This window comes from Coffea eugenioides, chromosome 6 (assembly GCF_003713205.1).
Source record: "Coffea eugenioides isolate CCC68of chromosome 6, Ceug_1.0, whole genome shotgun sequence".
In the NCBI taxonomy this organism is placed as follows: domain Eukaryota; kingdom Viridiplantae; phylum Streptophyta; class Magnoliopsida; order Gentianales; family Rubiaceae; genus Coffea; species Coffea eugenioides.
The window spans coordinates 7,401,477-7,421,618 of record NC_040040.1 but is presented as its reverse complement, the minus strand read 5'-3'; the positions used below and the strand labels follow the sequence as shown (position 1 = coordinate 7,421,618).

Genomic DNA, 20,142 nt, shown 5'->3' with positions numbered 1-20,142 from the left:
TTAATTCCAAAAGAAAAGTATTATGGGATCATTCCGTGTTGTATTTTTGGGGAAGTGAGACTGTGTGTGGAGTCTTAATCGTCTATCCTATGGCTATGGGACACCTTTTTGAAACCCCAAAAACGGAAAAAAAAAAAAAAAGGTGTGTGAACTGTTAGGCATGAGGGACTGGTGGATCAATAATCCCAAGCACGTGCATCAGACACCATCACTGCGAGTCCGGACAAGAGTCACAAAACTCACCTGCAACCGTCCAACAATGTAATTTTAGTTACACACGATTTAATTTTATTTACACAACGTATAATTTTAATACGAAATTTTATAAGTCTCACACATAATGTAAAAATTGATACACAATTTGTGATTTGAATCACACAATTTATTAAGATCAAATCATGACCATTAACAGCTCAATGACCGCTCCTGCCCTGTTTCCCTTCCGCCGCCCCCCATATTTCTTTTTCTTCTTAGGCAGAACAAAACAAAACGATGCCTGCAGAAACTAAAATCTACTAGTACTACTATATTATACGTACGTGTCCTTAACTTCCTGTTCATTCAGGGTCGTCAATTTTATACAGCTGAGAACCCATGTCCTAATTTTGTTAATAGCTCATTGCCCCTTCCACCTCCATTTTTGCACACGCCACCATGCTCTCCATTTCCCCTATACAGCCCACCTCCTCTCAATCCACAGCCCATTCCCCCCTCCTACGCCAGCTTCCCCTCTCCCGTTCCCACCATTTGCATCACCGTCGCAGCAGATTTTGTTTCCATTTACTCCAGCTCACCCGCTGCCGCCACCCCTCGGCCCTTCTCATCCGTGCCCTCGACGCAGCTCAACCTTACGATTACGAAACCCGACTCTCCCGCCGCTTCTCTCAGTCCACAGCGCTCAAGATTGCCATCATCGGGTTCGGTAATTTCGGCCAGTTCCTTGCCAAAGCTTTCATCCGGCAAGGCCACACCGTACTGGCCAATTCCCGTTCCGACCACTCCTCCGTCGCCCAGTCTCTCGGGGCATCATTTTACGCCGACCCGCATGACCTCTGCGAACAACACCCTGACGTGATCTTGCTCTCCACTGCCGTCATCCACACCGAACAAGTTCTCAAAGCCCTCCCAATTCAAAGACTCAGACGCAATACCCTGTTCGTCGACGTTTTATCGGTCAAAGAGTTCCCCAAAAATATCTTCCTCCAGTACCTCCCTAGTCATTTCGATATCCTCTGTACTCATCCCATGTTTGGGCCAGAGAGCGGAAAGGATGGTTGGACGGGCCTCACATTTGTGTTTGATAAAGTTAGGATAGGGCCCCAGAAGTCTAGGGAGGCAAGGGTTGAGAATTTCTTGCAGATTTTTGAGAAGGAAGGGTGTAGGATGGTGGAAATGAGCTGCGCCGAGCACGATAAATATGCGGCTGGATCGCAGTTCATTACACATACAGTGGGAAGAGTTTTGGAGAAGTTGAGTTTGGAGACTACCCCTATTAATACTAAAGGGTATGAGAGATTGTTGGATTTGGTGGAGAATACGGCTAAGGATAGCTTTGATTTGTACTATGGGTTGTTTATGTACAATAAGAATTCCATGGAGCAGCTGGAGAGGTTAGATTGGGCATTTGAGAGTCTGAAGAAGGAGTTGTTTGGGCATTTGCATGAGGTTTTGAGGAAACAGTTGTTTGGGAAGGTGGAAGAAGGCGTGCAGGGGCCTGTGTTGTCGAAGCTGCCTAACAATGTGGCTGCGTTTCCACCTCCTAAAACGAATAGTGTTGAAATTAATAACAACTAGGAGGAATTCTTTGCGGGTAGAATTTGCCATTTTTGGAAGTTGAACTTTTCATTATATCGATTATTCTTGATTATTTAGGGTGTCTGTTGCAGTTGAAGTTATGATCTTTCTATATGATAAACTGCTAGTTTTGCCACTTGTATTCTGTTCGTGACTTCTCGCTTTAGCGAACGATATTTCATCATAAAGTATCTAAATATGTGTATGTCGTAAGAATTTCAAGTAATTATGTTGCAATTTTATGTTCCCTTAACTGTCTGATGATCAAGGGGTTGATGTTGCTACTTCGCGATGTATTTGCCACTTGTATTCTGTTCGTGTATTCTTGCTTTAGCAAACTACATTTATCTGAATATATTAATGTGTGTTTGATTGGGTTTCTGGGAATCTTGAAGATGGCAATTGCAAAGACTCGAATTCTACATTCACCCTTGCAAAGTAATCTTGCAGACTTATTATGCCACTGTTTTTGAAGGAGGAAATTGCACTTGCTATGTGCAAATGTATGTATGCACAAGTTTCACGTGCATCTGCCTCCTCAATGCCCGTGAGATTTGGATGACATTTGCTATATCTAGTACATTTAACATGAGTTAGTCTCAGTATGTTAGTCATCTTTTCAGTTGTTAATCAATGTTTGTTTGTCTTGACTATTGCATTGCAGATCCTGCCTTGTGTGTTTTCAATGCAATGGATGCAGTGGTCATCATTACTTTCCAGTGGTGTGTGATGCCCTTGTATGTTACCTTCAACAAATCTTCCCACATAGTAGGCATACAGATTTTGCCCCATTTGTTGCACCTTCCACGTTCTGGGGACTACATTCATGTTGGAGTTGTAGCGATGTTAGCTCCATTTGATTTTGTATCTTATTCGCCAATGGGAGTGGTTGTAGACTGTATGGAAATGAGAGTTGCTCATCATAGAGAGTATTTGAATAGAGTGCTTATTACTAGGTCCTGTATCATCGGATTTTTAGAATTATGCTTTCTTCAACTGAATATGTAATTTTTCCAGGGCTTGTGGTTGGTGACTTGGTGTTCAAGTATATGAGCTGTATTGGTGCTCTTTTCAGTTGGGGATTTGTCTTTAAAAAATTGTCTGCCGTGCTAGTTTGGTGTTCTTTTCGACCCTCACTCGCATGTCATGTAGTTATCTATTAAAGCTGGTTTTGCTGTCCCAAGCAATGGACATAAAGATTGTTGTATTTTTGCTCGTCTACGTAGTATGTAATCGTGGTGTGGTAGCCTTGTGATATAAATCCCACATTTGAAAGTTTGTGGAAGATGAAAAGGCATGTATTGCATCATTTGTGATTTTGCTGATGAATCATTCTGGGAACCAGCAATATTGGATGGTCTGATTATTTTCGACTATTTTGAAATTGTAATTTAGATTTGTGATTGGTGTGAAAGTCAATAACTACCATGTGATGAAAGACATTTGTCTGACAAATTGGAATTGATTAAAAGAGGCAAATCGTAGATGCACTTTTCTTTTCTTCCTTTCCTCCGCATATGTCTGCCTGCTAGTGACCTTGGTAACAAATGGTAGAAGTTTCTTTGGGTTGCTAGAGGATTGATTAAATTTGCTGAATCCATGGACTTGTTTGTGTACCGCTTTGGGCAGTATCCTTTGAATATACCTCAAATTACGGTATGCTTTTTTGTTCATCTAGTCTCCACTTGTGAAGTAACAGAGCAAAGGAGGTTTCTTCTTGGTGCTCCTATTAACTGGTGTCAAGGTAGAACATAAAAAAGAAGCTTCAAGGCGCCCTTCGGCTTAAAACTTTTCCAGGATCGTGAACTTCCAACTTCTGCGGGGTTCCTTGTGACATTATGCAAGAAAAATGAGAACTGTTCTGTCAAATAATCTCATGGGTCCTCTACGTGTATGCTCGGGTGTGTTTTTGATTGGGTTTCTGGGAATCTTGAAGATAGCAAACGCAAAGTCCCGAAGCCTGCCTGCATTCATCCTTAAAATGGAATCTTGGAAATCTATTTTCATGCAACAGTTTTTGGAGGAGGAAATTTGCGCTTGCCATGTGCTTATGTACGCCTGCATAAGTTTGGCATCCGTCTGCCCGCGCAACGACAGAATCCTGTAAGATTTTGTATGATTAATTTGCCGTTGCTGTGCCAGACACATTTATATGAGTTAGTCCTGGTTTGTTAGTCATCTTTTCAGTTGTTAGTCATCCTTCCATTTATGTTTGTCTTGACTACTTCTATTGCAGATCCTGCTTCGCGTCTTTCTCATGGTATAGATCAGTCATCACGATTACATTCCGATATGATGCCCTTGTTGTATGCTACCTTCAACTATTCTCCCCACAATCCTGGAGACATACAGATTTTCCTCCTCCACCTGCTGCACCCTCCATGTTCAGTCATGCTATGTCCGCTTGATCTTAGAGAACGTCTTTGCAAGAAAATTTTGTTTCTTATTCGGCAATGGGAGTTTCCGCAGAATGTATCAAAATGCGAGGCACATATACTAGAGACTATAAATATAGAGTGCTTATTTCTACGTTCTCTATAGTTGCTCTTCACAAGTACTAATTTTTTCCAGGCCTTGTCGTTGCCTCAGTTGAAGACTCGATATGAAGCCTAGTAGTTTAACAAGACGATTTCTGCTCTCTCCTAACTCCTATCTTCTAGGTAATTGTTGTTGCATTCCAAGCATTGCTGACAAGCCCAACAGAGCATATGCTTTTCCTAGTTGTTGCTTATGCTCGAAAATCCAATATGATAGATAACATGCCATTGTCTGTCAATGATAAAAGGAAAATGGATTCGTTTATATGACATGGAGAATAAACAGAAGGATGTCACACCTATTCAATTCCAGTAACAAAATGAGATTAGCAAATCCACAACCTCCTCGTCCCCAAAAATGTACAAGAACAGCATTAAAAAGAAGCAGCAACTGAAAAGAAATGATCAGACCAGGTCCACAACCTCTTCGTCTCCCAAATGTAGAAGAATAGCATTAACAACCAGCAACTCAACGTTGCATGACACTTGGTTCTCTGCACTTTTTCATGCCGCAAGTGCATGAAGGTCAGCTTTTTATGAGCTATATAGTTTAACAGCATCAATTGGCCTCTTGCCTTGCTGGTAGTACTTGAAGAAAATTTCAGGGTAGTCTTTCACTGTCTTGTATAATCTAGGATTTTTGTCATTGATGAGCTCCTCTACTGGTCCAATCTCCTTTCCTACTTCTGGTGAACAGAACGTAGCCACGGAGATCCTCTCCTTCGCTGAGTTTGTCAAAGCCCTGTGCAACGGACTCTTGAAGATCCCATTGCTCATTACCTGCACTTATCCCCGTTGTCCATTGGGAAATGTTAATTCAGAAACGTCACCAAGCCACCAAAGTAGTCACTGAAGCTTGAATACGATGATTTAACTGTACAAATGCATAAAATAACATGTTAGCACTACCTCTATCTGATCACCGACATTAACTATAAGCGCATGAGGCCTGATAGGAACTCGAAACCACTGATTATCCTTGAGGAATTGAAGGCCTTCAACTTCTTCATCCTGCTGGAGTACAGTGATTGCTGAGCCATCGGCGTGTGGTTTCACTCCGTGAACAAGATCAGGCCTTGGACATGGGGGATAGAAGTTATATCTAGTATACATAACTGGCCTCTCTCCATATTGGTTCAGAAAACTGTTGTCTGGCAAGTTCAGTGCTTTTGCCATGGACTTGAGGAGAGTTTCAACTATCATTTTCACCCTTGTTGTATACTCCTCTAAAACTACCCTATTAGAAAAAGCAGCACCAACGAAAGCATCATGTCAATTCGATACTAGCATACTAGGTCATTTGGAAATGCAGGCATTTGCTGCAGACTGATTAAAAACATTGCTTTTGCCAAAAATTTAACTTAAAATTGAAAAATAATTACCTAAAGGATTTGGGATCTTCAGGCCAATATTGTAGCTTTCGGCCATCTTCTGGACTCACTAAAAGGTAAATCCTGTCTGTCCAATCCAGAGTTTGATTCTCATATAAAATCATATCATTTCCATAACCTTCAATCTCATTTGCTGCTCTGGCATACCTCTGCTTGTCTTTCATAGGGAGCTTCAAGAATTGTCTGCCATTCTCTCGCAGTTCATCCAGCAAGCAAAATTCTATTCCATGGTTTATAACCTGAAACTCTATGCCATTCTTTCAGTATCAACAAAGAAATTCTCTTGACATCCACAAGAAAGGCAGAGGAGAAGGTGTAAACATATTCGCAAAAAGAGGCAGCAATTTGAATATGAAAAAGTTATTGCGCTATTTTCCATATACTTTCAACAGAACCAGGAGATGAAACTTTGCATATCAAAACTTCCGAGAGGCAGGCTAAAGGTGGCAAAAAAGACAAACTTTGAACAAGTCAACTAAAAACAACAACAATATCCGAGATCAGTAAGTGCAGCCGGTTATTTTGACAATGAATTTGAACCTGAAAGCAACCCCATGAACTCAGAGCTGACCGAAGTTTTACGAGTTCCTCGTCTGTTGTAGCTGATGAAGATGACAAACGACTAAGATCAATAACTGGGATGTCCATCAACGGAAGAGAGGCTGTTATGAGCCCATAAGGAGTATCTTTGCATATAAATCTCTCTGGAATTTCATCACCATCCTCTGCCAATTCCTGAACCAGCCTGTAGCGGTCAAGTTCTGAGTCTCCAGACATGACGGTGCCGCTTGGTGCCTTGCAAAAGTTACAGATATGTATCAAAAGTATCTAAAGCCAAAGCCAGGCTTCTAATAAGGTGTTTAATTTGGAAGGTAGAAATTTACATTTAAATTAGAAAAGGGCTAAAAAGTCAAATACTGATGTCAATTTTTAAATATGTAAAGATAGCAGGAAGTGAAATAATAAGTTTACAATCATGGCATGATTACCATACGATTTTTTTTTTTTTTTTTCAATGTTGCTTTCATCTATAATATTCTATATTATCATAATCTAAAAGAGAGATCCAACTGGATCTAAGAGATAGGGGGACTGAACTATTATCGGATCAGACGGATACATTGAAATTTTTTAAGAAGCTACTTAATGTGGCAATTGGTGGGATTGCCTCCCACCCCACTAAGTTTTAAATGGTTTAATGGTGGCTACCAACCCAAAGGCCGGTGGTTAATTATCATACGACTCTCACGCAGCTGAAATGTGGTAGTATTTCTTTACTAGCAATCCGTGTCAAACAGTATCTGGTTTAGCTTGGAGCGCGTAGAGAAATTGATCAACTCAAGATATCTTTTAACTAATTAATGAGCACAGTTAATCTTAGTCACTAATTAACTATTGCAATATACAAGATTTACCATATTCTAAGCATTGTTCTATGAAAGTTTTAGCTTAGTGTATGACACAGTCTTCGGTAGGGATTATATAACATTTCCTCGATTTCTGAAAACTGTGGATGAATCGTCACATGGTGATGGAATGGCCCAAAGTTTACACCTTGATCACCTTCCTGCACGGCCAAATGCGAAGCGACTAGAGATGCTTCTTGTACTCTTCAAATGGCATATTTAGACGGAAAAAGCAGAAGCTGAGACCAAATAGAGCAGGCATTACTTTTCCCAGGAAAGGGCGGAGAGGTACCTCGAATCCATAATGTGAAAGATAAATGTTTATGGATTTGATCCCAGAAGTAGCTGAACATCAAATTTCCACTCATTCTACTAGAAACTAAACTTTTACAGTTACAATTGCTACCTCTCCTTTCTGAAAGCACTCACAGATTTATAGCACCATAATTTTTGACATTTCTATACAATCTGGCATGTTTCTCATCTAACAGTCCGTCGACCGGACCAATCTCCAAGTCCTGCTCTGCTTCGTTTCAGATGGACACTGATATCCTCAGCTTTTCAGAGTTTGTCACTGCCCTGTGCACTGGACTTGTGATTATCCCGTTACTCATTATCTGCATACATGACATGACTCATAAGACAGAGAATTCGAATTACGCATCTTCCTTCAAGTTTAGTTCTCTATTTTGCTGGTTTGGATTGACATAAAGGACAGATACTGAGGGAAATAGATAGAGTTTGACGTATGAAGAAGTATAGAATTAAATTTCTGGAAAAACTATGGTCTACTTGGTTGTAGATGGAATCAGATTAAGCCTGGTCAAAACTGTCACATCGTCAATTATGAAAAGGATCAGAGCAAATTTTCTAGGAGTAAAGATAAGAAAATGCACATGAAAACAGAGAGGAATAGCTACCTGCATTTGATCACAAATATGAACAACTAAAGCATTAGGTATTGTGGGAACTTTGAACCACTGACTGTCCTGGAATATTTGGAGACTCCAACTTCATCATCTTGCAATAGTACAGTGACTCCAGATTTATCAGAGTGAGGTTCGAGGCCAAGAACTTTATTTGGTCTCGGACAAGGTGGATAAAAATTCAATCTTGTAAGCAATAATGCACGTTCACCAAACTGATTCAGGAAGCTGTTTCATCCAAATTCAACAGCTTTAACTTCATTGAATATTCAAATATTCTCCCTGCAGCAAAACGCAATTTCCTTTAATTCAGGATGACTCAGAATTGAAACTGTAGCCATCACAAAGAAGAATCGAGTGAATTACTTCACAGCATAACAGTGGCAGATCAAAAGTAGGCGTCATCCTTCAACATTTGAATGTAAAAAAAGCACACAAGTGATAAACGTGAATGAAGTAATACTAGTTGAGCATACTCTCGAGGGAAAATGATAATCTAAGTGACGAAATAGCAAAAGAGAGTGTTTCTAGTATATTAAAATGTCCACTTCTGATTAAAAAGAAATGCATGAAAATTCAGACAATTTGCCATTACAAAAGATCTGCAATATTATAAATAAGTCAAACCTGAAAACAGCCCCATGAATTGATGAGGGCTGATTTTAATTTCTCTAATTCTTCATCAGAAGATGGCTGATATCAATCGTTGGTATGGGAGCTGATGGAGGAGAACGTTCCCACTAACACAAATTGACTTTCTTTAACAAAGCAACGAGGTGGTGGCTCGTCACCATGAAGGAACATCTCCTGAACTGTCTTACGTGAAACCATCTCTCTCTTGACTGCACCATTGCCCATCTTACCAGTCTTCAAACTTCAGAAGTAGGAGCAAGTGCCATATACACCCGGATTTAATATCTTGTAGGGTAGAAGCAAACATATACAAGAGACAAAAAGTCATCCCATCAACTTTCTTGATCTGCACGAAGAATGTGTGAACTAGCCGTACATGGAGCTTCATTTATCAACGAAAGTTAGGACCTCTTCAGCAATTTGCTACTTTTTTGTTTGTTTTTCTCCTGAAAGCTAACTGCAACCAACCACATTTTCATTTTTAATTTTTTTTTTATCACCGGCGAGTCTTTTTCACATATCTTTTTTCTTCCAACCTTCTTATTCTTCTAAAGGATCCGATCTGTAAATCACTTGCATGTGGATCACAAAGTAAATCACTTCGTTGTTTTCTAGTTACGGGATTACCCCCTGATATTCATTCATCATAATTTAGTACTTCCAACAAATTTTCACTCTAATGCAACCGAACTGTAAATTCATACAAAAATTTTTTAAAAACAAGGCTGTAAATTCATTCTTAATAAGTTAAAGAGGAAGCTGCACCTTTGACTTTGAGTAGCAGGCAAGAGGAAATTAAGGTGAAGAAGTACCTTATTACTAATCCAGTTCTCGGAAATGGATGGAGTTTCAGATTCTGATCGATACAAATGAAATAGGGTTCTCGAATTTGGTTTACCCAATTGTGATGTTACAACTTACAATTCCTCGTAATACTTCCACTGCCACCATTAAAGAGAATGTACCACCAAGTTGGAGGATGTAAAACACCTTTCTCCAAATCATTCATAGGGAAATAATTGAGCTAAATTGGCAAAATAAGTATAACTAATCTGCAAATACCAACTTCCGTAAATGGTTATGAAAGCTGAGAGTTGAAATCATGAGCGCAAGCTATAATGATATTATAGGCTTGCTCATATATCACATAGCAATATTTTACTCGTATGGAACCAGCAAATTTAAAATATGAGCAGGAAACTCATTTTTTCAGCGCATCAATCACTCTGTTCCCTTCACGATGCTCAGGGTAAAAGGCACCAACATAATCTACAACTGGTCTATATAAACTTGGCCTTTTTTCATCAACAAGTCCTTCTGCTGGTTCAATCACATTTTCCTTATCAGGGATAAAGAAAATGGATATGCTGATCCTCTCTCTTTCTGAGTTTGCCACAAACCTATGCAACAGGCTCTTGAATAGGCCATTAGTCATTATCTGCATGTATAAAAAGGAAGACCTGTGAAATCCCAATTCATGAAACCACAAGGAGACAATGCCTAGTGTTTCTGAATATCTACGCATGGTCACGGATGGTTTACCAAAGCTGCAAGAAACACCTCATAACAATATTGATACAATTTTAGTACCCTTTTCTTCTTTTGTGTCAGCATTGATTGGGAACTTCTTGTACAATGTAGGCTAACATTAGTGAGTCTTTCAGGACTTCAAAGGCTTAAAATTCTGACGTTTGCAGGGGAAAAGAGGGATTAGTAATTATACCTCAGCTTGGTCCCCAGGCATAACAAGAATAGCAGGATGAGCAATGGCAGGAAGTCTGAACCATTTATCACCTCTTAGGACTTGAAGGGCTTCCACTGGTTTGTCTTGTAAGAAAAAAGTCAATGCCGATGCATCCGAATGCGGTTTGGCTTCAACTTGGGGTCCTGATCCTGAACACGGATGATGAGACTTAAATCTTGATAGCACCCTTGGGCTTTCTCCATATTGCTTCAGAAAGGTATTGTCTTCCAAGTTGAGCGATTTTGCCATGGCCTTGAGGATGAGCTCATTTAATTTTTGTAACTTCGCCCTACACTCGAGCAAAACTTTCCTACGCAAAAAAAGTTACTATTTGTATGAATGAGAGGAATTGAAGGGATTTTTTTCTCTCTGTACTATCAGATTTAATTAACTAACCATTTTAAAAAAAAAGCTACTTGAATTTGATGATGGGGAGCTGGTGGTCTATGTTGGAAATTTATCATTTTTGGGAGCCTATATGATCTTGCGATTTCACTTAGTAGTTTCCAGATAGTAGACGAGCAAAAATTACCTGAAGTCGTTAGGATTGTCAGGCCACAATTTTAGTGTCCTTTGATCTTCAGGATACAAATCGAGATACAACACGTCATTCCAATCAAGGGTCTGATGTTGAGTGAGAATTTGATCATTTCCAAAACCAGCAAGATCAAGATCACCAACTGGTCGTGAACATTTGTGCTTCTCTTCCGGTGGAAGTAAAAAAAATCGTTTAGTAACATCATACAATTCCTCAAGGGGTGAAATATCTATTCCGTGATTAACAACCTGAGAAAACAATACATCACAGTTGAACTTCTAATGAATCATCTTGCGTTACTAGAAAACAACAGAATTAGCACCAAGAATCTAGGATATATGTGGAGGATATAACCTGAAAGAAACCGCACACGGTCAAAGCAAACCGGAGAATCTTGAGCTCCTGAGTGGCTTCAGGTGATGATGGTTCACTATTGAGGACGCAAAGGTCAACCTTAGGTATCTGTAGCAGTGGAAAGATGGCTGCTGGGTTGTGGAGATAATTTTCCCGCGGGGGATTGACTGTGGAGGGTAATACGTTGTAAGCCATTTTGCAGACCTGTGAATGAATGACCCTCTGCTATAGTTCTTGATTATATAAGAATAATACTAATATATAGACGTGGCTGGGCAGGGTGCCACTGATTTTAGTCAAAGTCAAATAAATTGATTGGTAGTCAAACAAATTGGTGAGCTACTTAGTAGTTTCTGGGATGTTAACTTCACGGCATTGCAATTCTACAGTTCCAAGTCACAGACGTCGCACAAAAGGAGGGCAGGGCAGAATAGTTTGTCTTATTAATCGGATTTTCTCTCTGCCCGAAAACTATTTTTTTTTTTCTTTTTTGTAGCAATCTTTTTAACGTCTATATTTCTTAGGTCTTAAATACACTCAAGTTAGGAATTGCGGGGAATCAATTAATTAAATTTCCAAGAATTCAGCACTTCAACCGGCGCCACAAATCAACAGTTCCGTGGCAACCTCCGGCTCATTCGTGGATCGTTTCTTTAGTGCTCATTTTTTTCTTGACTCTTGGACACTTTGCACGGTTCCCAGACTGCAATTTTAGCTTTCAATTTTCTTTCTTCTTCACAGTCACAAAAGCTTAGAAACTCCTTAATCATGGCTCGACTTGTAACTTTGAAAGGGGACAAAAGTTTATGGGATGAAAGCCACTACAAAACACACCACCAAGCTTCAACTTTTAACTCCTATCTTAAGCAGTATTATCCCTTGAATGTTCTACCTTTTAAGCACACGCAGCATAACCTCAAATTCAAAGTTACTTGCAGAGTCAGGGACAAAGAAATAGAAAATTTAGTAGAAGCCCAGAAAAAAGTAAACAGGTTTCGAGCAATTGAGGAATTGGACCAGAAGGAGGGACTTGTGAAGACTTTGGAGGATGAATTTGGAGAAGGAAAAGGGGATAAAAGTGTGCGTTTTGAATGGAATTGGCCGCCATTGAAGAATATACCTCAGAGATATAAGCTCATCGGAACAACTTCTCTTGCCTTTGTTATTTGTAACATGGATAAGGTAACTTGCTGAAGCTTCTCTTGTTTCTTCTTCAGCTGATAACAGGATAACTAACTGAAGCTTCTCCATTTTTTTTTTTTCAAATAAGAGCATTTGCAACTGAGGAATTTCTTTTGGTTGTTTATCAGAATGATCTGTACATGTGATAATTGGTGGGATTCCTTTGGTCAATACTGTTAGCAACGATGCTAATATGGTGATGGCTATAGAAAATGTTGGTCATAATTCATTGCATTTTGATGTCCAATGTTGAGCTCATCTTTTTGCTTATTCAATAGGTGAACTTGAGTGTTGCTATAATACCAATGTCTCATCAGTTTGGGTGGAATTCATCAACTGCTGGACTGGTTCAATCATCATTCTTTTGGGGCTATGCTTTGAGTCAGTTGCCTGGTGGATGGCTGGCAAAGATTTTTGGTGGAAGGTTATTTTTCAAAGACCCACTGTAGAGCATCATAAGATAATGCTTTAGTATGTTGTTGTATTCTTAATGCACCTACAAGCTTACCAACAAATTTACATACTGCATCTAATAACAGGATATCGGGTTATAAGTTTGTTGGGTGAGAGATAGTATACTCAGATGTATTAAACTTAAAAGAAAGTTAATTTTTAAGGAGCTAGTTTTGAAAACTAAAATTGTGTTTTCAATTTGTTAAAGTCTCAAAGCTTCACGTCTGGAAGAGAGAGGTGAACTTTTGTCTAGCTGCTAGTGTCTTGTGATGCTGTACTGATTGGTAGGCATTCTCTTTGCAGAAAGGTACTTGAGGTTGGTGTTCTGGCCTGGTCATTGGCCACAGCTCTAGTTCCTTTTCTTGCTGGGTACATGCCTGGACTGGTTGCTTCCAGGATTTTGGTAATTCCATTTCCATATCTCCATTTTTGCTATAGTCTTCAAGTTATCACTTATACATAAATATGTGCTTGTGAAGCTACATGAGATATAATTTGAATAATCAACCAGGGCCGGTCATCATTTTGGTTATTTTGTAGTTATGGAAAATTTGTCTGCCTTTGGTATTATGTGCTGATTTTGTTAATTTTATTGAGTGCTCAGGTTAATTTCCTCCTGTTCTTTGTAGTTACCATCAACTCATTGATCTTTCATTGTCAATAATTATATAGGTTGGTATGGGAGAAGGTGTTTCACCATCAGCTGCTACCGATCTGATTGCCAGGCATGTATGACACTGAGCAGAGCTTAGAGGCATGCCTTTTTTATGGAGTTTGTTCATTAAGTTGTATCTTCTTTTGTATGATGATTAACTTTAGAAACTATGATGTCCTTTATGTGTTCTTCTGCCCTTTTCTGATATTGTTGCTTTGATGCATCTTATTATTAGTCTTGAGCATGATAATTCAAGTTCAATTCGAACTTTTGCAGGTCAATACCACTGGAAGAACGCTCACGGGCAGTATCATTTGTTTTTGGAGGCTTGAGTTTTGGAAGTGTTATGGGGTAACTTCCACATAGAATATGATCATCATTGTGTTTAATGATATGTGTTCTGATATCAATATTCAATTCCTTTTTTTTCCTTGAAAAATATGGTATCTTTCCAGAATGAGGTTTATTGTTACAGGGTTTTCAATGAACTTTTGTTAGATCCAGGCTGTGCCGCTTGTATACTACTTGCATGCTTCTTTCTTTATCTTGAAACTTTCTTCTTTGGCTTCCCCTTCCACACCCTAATCGAAAAGAAGAAAAGAGACTCTGAAACTATGAAAACAGTTTGCAGCCTCAACCTGTAGTTTAAGGTGGTCTTTGTTTCATCAATCTCACTCAATTTCTCATATTTGAACTGCCTCCTTCAAATTCTTAATAGCCTGCTCATACATTCCTGAACCTGGACAGTTCTTCTGTTTCATGATGAGCCTGACTAGGAAATCTGTGACGCTGTCAGGCGTGTGCAAAATTTTTTTTTTTTTTTTTGGAATTTCTTGTCAGTAATTTTTACTTATGTGAACCTACAGGCTTCTTTTGGCTCCTCCATTAATCCAAAGTTATGGATGGGAGTCTGTGTTTATCATATTTGGCTTCCTTGGCATAGCCTGGTAAGTGGCAAGCATGGGTGATTATTATTTTCTTTTCTTCTGCGTAAGGATTAATGTAGGTTATTTTTTTATGTGTTGGTCTGCCATAATGATTAGGATTGCTGGTCATTACCATTCTAATACCCACTAGAATATTTCAACAAGTTATTTCTTTACATTATGAGCTCTTATTACTTAAAATTTCTTTTATTTGGGCGTGCACATTTTTGGAACTGAAAACTTTTTAGATCTTTTCTGTACCTAGTTGTTCAAGTGACCATACCATGACAACAATTCTGCTGTCCATTTTTTTGCTTCACTTTCTATATCTGTTGTTGGTTCATTAAACATTAGATTTCTTGTGTTATTTTTAGAGCAAAGTATCTAATCCCTGCTGCAGGTTCTTGGCATTTCAGTTTGTTAAGGATGATGAACCTTCAGCAGGTGGTGCATCAACATCAGGTTAGCAAAATTTGCCTTTCTTCATCGTGCTATCACAAAAGTTCTTCTTTCTTTCTGTAAATGACCTGGGTTGCCATATTTTGAATGTAAGAATTCATTTTAGATTGAAGTTCACATTGCAATAATGTAGCTAATGTGTCCATCTCATGAAATTCAATGCTAAACATAATGAACTAACCTGGACCACTCAAATTCATTAACCTCTTCCCCCACCCCCCAACAAAAATTCCACAAAAAGAGAGAGAGAGAGAGAGAGAGGCTCAAATTTGTGAACCTCTAACGAAAATAGAATTGTATCTGTAATGGGTCTTTTGACCCTGCAGTGGACCAAAACAAAAAGTGTATTCCTTAAAGTTGCATGAAAGCTGTTAATACATTTCCACTTTCTGGTTTGTTATCTTCCGGCTTGTAGTAACAAAAGTGAGAGTTAACCGTGTAAAAAGGTTATTTACTGAGATATTGCTCTTCTTATTGGAATTCTAAAAGATACTGTTAATTCATTGGGCTTCCAAAAGTACAGGAATAGGCGACTTTCATTCTCCAGAAAATTTCTCCCTCCCTCTTCTTCGCTTTCATACAAACAATTCCCCTATGACTATGATGGGAATCTGGGGGTTTTGCGCCTCCACCCTTCAACATCTCCTGCATGAAACATCCCAGCTTTTCAACATGAGTAAGAGAACCAAGAATGCAATGGTTGTTGGGAAATTTGATACCCTTAGTGGTGCTAGTCTGCAAAGGCAAATTGAGAACATGGAAGTCTCTCAGCATAGCTTATACCTCTTCAAATTCTGTGGCAAGTATGGAGTAAAAAGGGAGGCTTTTGGAAATTTGGGGATGCAAAGACTGTGGGAAAGGTAAAGCCCAATACACGTTAAACACTTCTAGTGCTGTGACTGTCAGGAGTATCATCCAAAGGCTGAGGGAGCAGATTGGATGAATTCGGAAACCTGTAAAAGCTAATAATATTGTTTTAGATTCTAAAAGAAAAAGGTAATATTCAAGTAAATAACCAGCATAAAGAAATAACTGCAAGAATCCTGTCTTGCTCAAAAAGCATGATGTAGCATTGCTTAGTTTCCATATTATGAGAGGTTCCCTGCTTAAAGTTATCTAATATTTGGTTATAATGTCTATATGTAAAAGCAACAGCACACACCATGGTGATTTAATGCTTGTATTGGCCATGCTTGACTACGATTCCATGTTGAATTTAACACTTAGCATCACTTTGTTTAAATCCACATATATGAATATGTATAACCATTGTGTCATATCGATAACAGTTTCCAATATCCAGGGCATCTATTCTTTTCTGAAAAGATTTCATGGATTGGGTCCTTGGAAGAATTGGAAGGATCACTGAAGGTATATAGCCTTTTGTCGTTTGCCACATCAACTGCAGGATCATTTTACCGTAGAAAATGTCTATATTGCATTCATACAAGTTGGACTACATTTTAGATATGATAAGGTTAGCATTATTTAGACTTGAAATGTTACAGTTATGGTTGAACACCATAGATTCAAGTCTTGAACTGGTTTGGCTTAACATTAAAGTTCTGGAGTTTCTCTTCCATAAGAGTTGCTCATTTCATTCTGGAATTAGATTGCTTGCTTACAGTGCGGCTTAGGACCAAGTTGCACACTAATCTTCTCCCCAGTAATCTTTCAAGTAAACTTTTCTTATTAAGAAACTTATGAGAAACATATGCAGTGCCCCATAATGTTAATCGGTGTTGCAAGCAATGGTCTGGTGGGTTGATTTTAGTTTTTATTTTTGGTTCTTGCTTACTTAATTAGCAATTTTTTTATATATACATATATTACAGGATGTCCCTTGGAAGGCCTTTTTCAAGAGTAAAGCTGTGTGGGCCATGATATATGCTCACTTTTGTGGAAGTTGGGGTCACTATACTTGTTTATCCTGGCTTCCAACTTATTTCAGGTATCTTTGAACTGGAATATTTCTGAAAAATGATCTCAGCATTTTTTTTCCTTTGAAGACTTTTTTCATTGCTTTATGAGCGAAAGTCTTAGTCTACTTTCTAAAATACATAACAAATGCTAGTAAATGTGATCCCTCAAGCATAGGCTGTTATGTATACAAATAGTATATGACCAAAAAATTCAAGTGATATAAGACCAAGACTTTCAGTTGCTGGATGGGAAAAAGTAAATCTTTACATTGAAAAAGAGTGTTTCTGGAGCTGATACACTTTTTTTTGCTATCAATGAATGACATCAGTTGTTAAAACATAGGCTTGCAAGGGACAGCAACATGCAGCCAGAGAAAGTTGTTAAAACACAGAAAGTTGCCAATTTAAGCATAGGATTATGAACAACTAAAGAGTCTTGTGTAATCTTATCTTTCTTTCTTCAGATGGAGTAAACCCAGTGTAGTTAAAGCTCCATTTGTCTCCTTTTTTAACGCTCTTTTATGTTTGAACTCAGAGACTTAAATTTTGAGAGTGACACATAATAGATATCTAACAAAGTTGTTTCCAACTTGCCATGCACAAGCACTTGGTACATAACTTGTAAAAACCTTTTTATTTTCCTTGATGGTTATGTTCTTTGTTCTTCTTTCATTCGACTCATGAAACTCAAGAGTGTGCTACATTCGTTATTAGTTCGTCATCATTCTATGATTTATATTTGAAGAAACTGAATTGTCAGCTTGTGTAACCTGCAGTGAGGAGCTCAGTCTTAATCTGACAGAAGCTGCATGGGTGAGCTTATATGATCTTAGTATCACTGAATGCTTACTACAATGATGCATTCTAGTTGTAGGATAGATATGCAAACATAACATGTAATGAGGACCAAGTCATGCATAGGTATTTGTTTCAGGTTTCAGTCCTTCCTCCATTAGCTTCAATTTTTGTCACCAGCATAGCTGCTCAACTGGCTGACTACTTAATTACCCAAGGGGTTGACACCACCAGGGTAAGTGCAACAATTTATATGTGCTTTTAGTTATGAATTTTGATGAATTATGGGCTTTACTATGTGTAAAAAGAAAGTACTATAGTATTTGGTTCCTGGGACAAGATTTTTGCATCTTTTAGAACCCTGGTTTTTGCATGGCTGAACATGAAATTGCATGAAATCCTTGCATGGTATCTGTGTCTGTGGTGGTCCTTAAGTGAAGCTAAGAAGCAACGATATGCCGGCAGTGGGTCTTCTAGTTGATTGGAGAGGAAGATGAATACTAGTACGTAAATTCCTGAAAGAGTGGTGAAAAATTATCTTGCCTGTCTCATGGCATACAAGTAACAGGACTAGTTTAAGTGATTCTATCATTATCTCTGACAGAAGTCTACCAGGAGCAGTTAATTTACTTGCTGGTTCTCCTTTCTTGTTTATATATGCTTGTGTTATGCTAACAGGTGCGCAAAACTTGCCAAGCAATTTCTTTCCTCTCTCCCGCTTCTTGTATGATTCTTTCCTCTTTGGATTTGGGATTGCCTCCATGGGAGGTTGTAACAATTCTCACTGGAGGTTTAGCGCTTTCAAGTTTTGCATTATCAGGTATTTGATTGATTTCATTTTACTTAAGATTAGGTACTTAGAAAAGATACAGTCTTTTAAAATAATTGGAAAAGTGCTGATTTCTTATATATATATATATATATATTTTGTAAGTGAGAGGACTTGAACCCAAGAACTCTTACTTACAACCCTCCCCCCGGATTTCTTATATTCGTTTCTGGCTTCTAGGTTTATACTGTACCCATCAAGATATTTCACCCGAGTATGCAAGCATACTTTTGGTAAGTGATGTAAACATACTTAAACGTAATTTTTGAATAACCTAATACTGGTGAGGGTTGGAATTGTTAGCTTCAATGCAATCAAGGAAAATACAATTTTCGTTTAGAAAATGTAGGAATAAAATTGAGCTGCAAATCTTGAACTTCTAAAGTTATTCTTTTGGCATGTCAGTTTACAACAGGAGTACCCTATTTCTTCTGTCTCCTGCCTCATTATTGACTTAACAAAGGTGTAACCATAGAGAAAAGCTAGCATCATGATTGCACTTTGTCCTCTGTTTAGTTGGCTTTTATCAGTAATTATTCTAGAGTTATATGATTTGTTTACACAACTTCTTTATTTGATTTTTGAAAAATTTCTTTTCCTTGGTTTTTTTACTGAACGCTTTTGGTTCTGCCATCATTTCCACCTCTCACAAGATGTGTTGATAGTTACTTGAGTATTCGAAATAAGATTTGAATTGAGGACTTCCCATCCTCTTGGTCCATGCGGAAAAATCTGGATATCATGCTTTTGACTCAGCGCAACTTACCTCCACTAGCCTTTTACAAGTTCCACCATGAATGATTTCAGATATGATTTTCCAAACCCAGGGTATCACAAACACAGTTGGGGCAGTACCTGGAATTGTTGGTGTTGCTTTGACGGGTTATCTACTTGATTCCACTCACTCATGGAGTGTAAGTTGCCTTGGTAGTTTCCCATTAATTGTGACCATTGCTTAGTCGGTATCTGGGTAACAACATTTTATCTGAATTTTCTTGTTCTCATGGATTGTAGTTGTCATTGTTTGCTCCATCGATATTCTTCTACCTTACGGGTACAGTTGTATGGTTAACATTTGCGAGCAGCAAACCACAAACTTTCTCAAAGAGAGATTGACTCTTATCACTCAGTGCTAGAGGTGATCGGTAACTCTTGATTACTGACATCACATTAACAATTTTGGGAGGACGATTTATGCTGATAATAACATTTTCTGCTGTACAAACATAATTATAGGCCTCTCAGATTTTCCTTTCAAGGTTGATATATTTTGTAAACATATAGTACCGGTAAATCTTGTACATGTCCTTCGCTATAATTAGTTGTGTTTTGCATCTACAAGTTCCTTATTCTATTGAAACTTATTCTGCTCTCACTCTCTCTCACTCATATTTTGGTGTTTCTGATTTTCCCCAACCGTGGAAGCCGCTTCTGATGTCACTGGAACAGTGACCATCTGATCGACTCTTGCATAATGTTAGGCACTTTAATTATCACCTCCTTCCACGACGTGTTCTCCGTCGAATGTGCTTATGTTCTGAGGATAGGTAAAAGGTGGGGAACCTGGAGTGTTGGAACCCATATTAACAAAAAGTATG

General features: G+C 38.5%; 4 protein-coding genes, 1 long non-coding RNA gene and 1 pseudogene across 7 annotated transcripts; 3 read left to right on the top strand and 3 right to left on the bottom strand.

Moving 5' to 3' along the window:
* Positions 1-520: 520 nt before the first annotated feature.
* On the top strand, positions 521-2,868 carry LOC113773258 (arogenate dehydrogenase 2, chloroplastic-like). 2 transcript variants are annotated; one of them, XM_027317862.1, is made up of 2 exons: positions 521-1,810; positions 2,459-2,868. In XM_027317862.1, the coding sequence occupies exon 1, from the start codon at positions 655-657 to the stop codon at positions 1,792-1,794; it is 1,140 nt and encodes a 379-aa protein (XP_027173663.1). In that variant the 5' UTR covers positions 521-654; the 3' UTR covers positions 1,795-1,810; positions 2,459-2,868. The 2 variants fall into 2 exon arrangements, 1 of the variants encoding a protein (XP_027173663.1); XR_003468793.1 differs by having other exon boundaries at positions 522-2,341.
* A 1,696-nt stretch (positions 2,869-4,564) lies between these two features.
* On the bottom strand, positions 4,565-6,557 carry LOC113775299 (protein SRG1). The gene is made up of 4 exons (XM_027320115.1): positions 6,263-6,557; positions 5,714-5,961; positions 5,241-5,568; positions 4,565-5,111 (listed from the first exon to the last, which is right to left on the bottom strand). Exons 1-4 carry the CDS (start codon positions 6,497-6,499, stop codon positions 4,866-4,868), a joined length of 1,059 nt encoding a protein of 352 aa, XP_027175916.1. The 5' UTR covers positions 6,500-6,557; the 3' UTR covers positions 4,565-4,865.
* An 878-nt stretch (positions 6,558-7,435) lies between these two features.
* On the bottom strand, positions 7,436-8,638 carry LOC113774555. The gene is made up of 2 exons (XR_003468824.1): positions 8,049-8,638; positions 7,436-7,745 (listed from the first exon to the last, which is right to left on the bottom strand). It is a non-coding gene; the product is annotated as an uncharacterized LOC113774555 (long non-coding RNA).
* A 913-nt stretch (positions 8,639-9,551) lies between these two features.
* Positions 9,552-11,538, bottom strand: LOC113774554 (probable 2-oxoglutarate-dependent dioxygenase ANS). The gene is made up of 4 exons (XM_027319095.1): positions 11,324-11,538; positions 10,964-11,217; positions 10,411-10,741; positions 9,552-10,125 (listed from the first exon to the last, which is right to left on the bottom strand). The coding sequence occupies exons 1-4, from the start codon at positions 11,516-11,518 to the stop codon at positions 9,889-9,891; spliced, it is 1,017 nt and encodes a 338-aa protein (XP_027174896.1). The 5' UTR covers positions 11,519-11,538; the 3' UTR covers positions 9,552-9,888.
* A 303-nt stretch (positions 11,539-11,841) lies between these two features.
* LOC113774760 (probable anion transporter 6, chloroplastic) lies at positions 11,842-19,917 on the top strand. 2 transcript variants are annotated; one of them, XM_027319376.1, is made up of 15 exons: positions 11,849-12,505; positions 12,784-12,929; positions 13,262-13,361; positions 13,631-13,683; positions 13,890-13,964; positions 14,480-14,560; positions 14,940-15,001; positions 16,302-16,369; positions 16,834-16,949; positions 17,697-17,733; positions 17,855-17,950; positions 18,394-18,535; positions 18,725-18,777; positions 19,372-19,458; positions 19,559-19,917. In XM_027319376.1, the coding sequence occupies exons 1-15, from the start codon at positions 12,092-12,094 to the stop codon at positions 19,658-19,660; spliced, it is 1,632 nt and encodes a 543-aa protein (XP_027175177.1). In that variant the 5' UTR covers positions 11,849-12,091; the 3' UTR covers positions 19,661-19,917. The 2 variants fall into 2 exon arrangements, with proteins under 2 accessions (XP_027175178.1, XP_027175177.1); XM_027319377.1 differs by lacking the exon at positions 19,559-19,917 and having other exon boundaries at positions 11,842-12,505; positions 19,352-19,438.
* On the top strand, positions 15,555-15,941 carry LOC113774762 (annotated as a pseudogene).
* Positions 19,918-20,142: the final 225 nt, after the last annotated feature.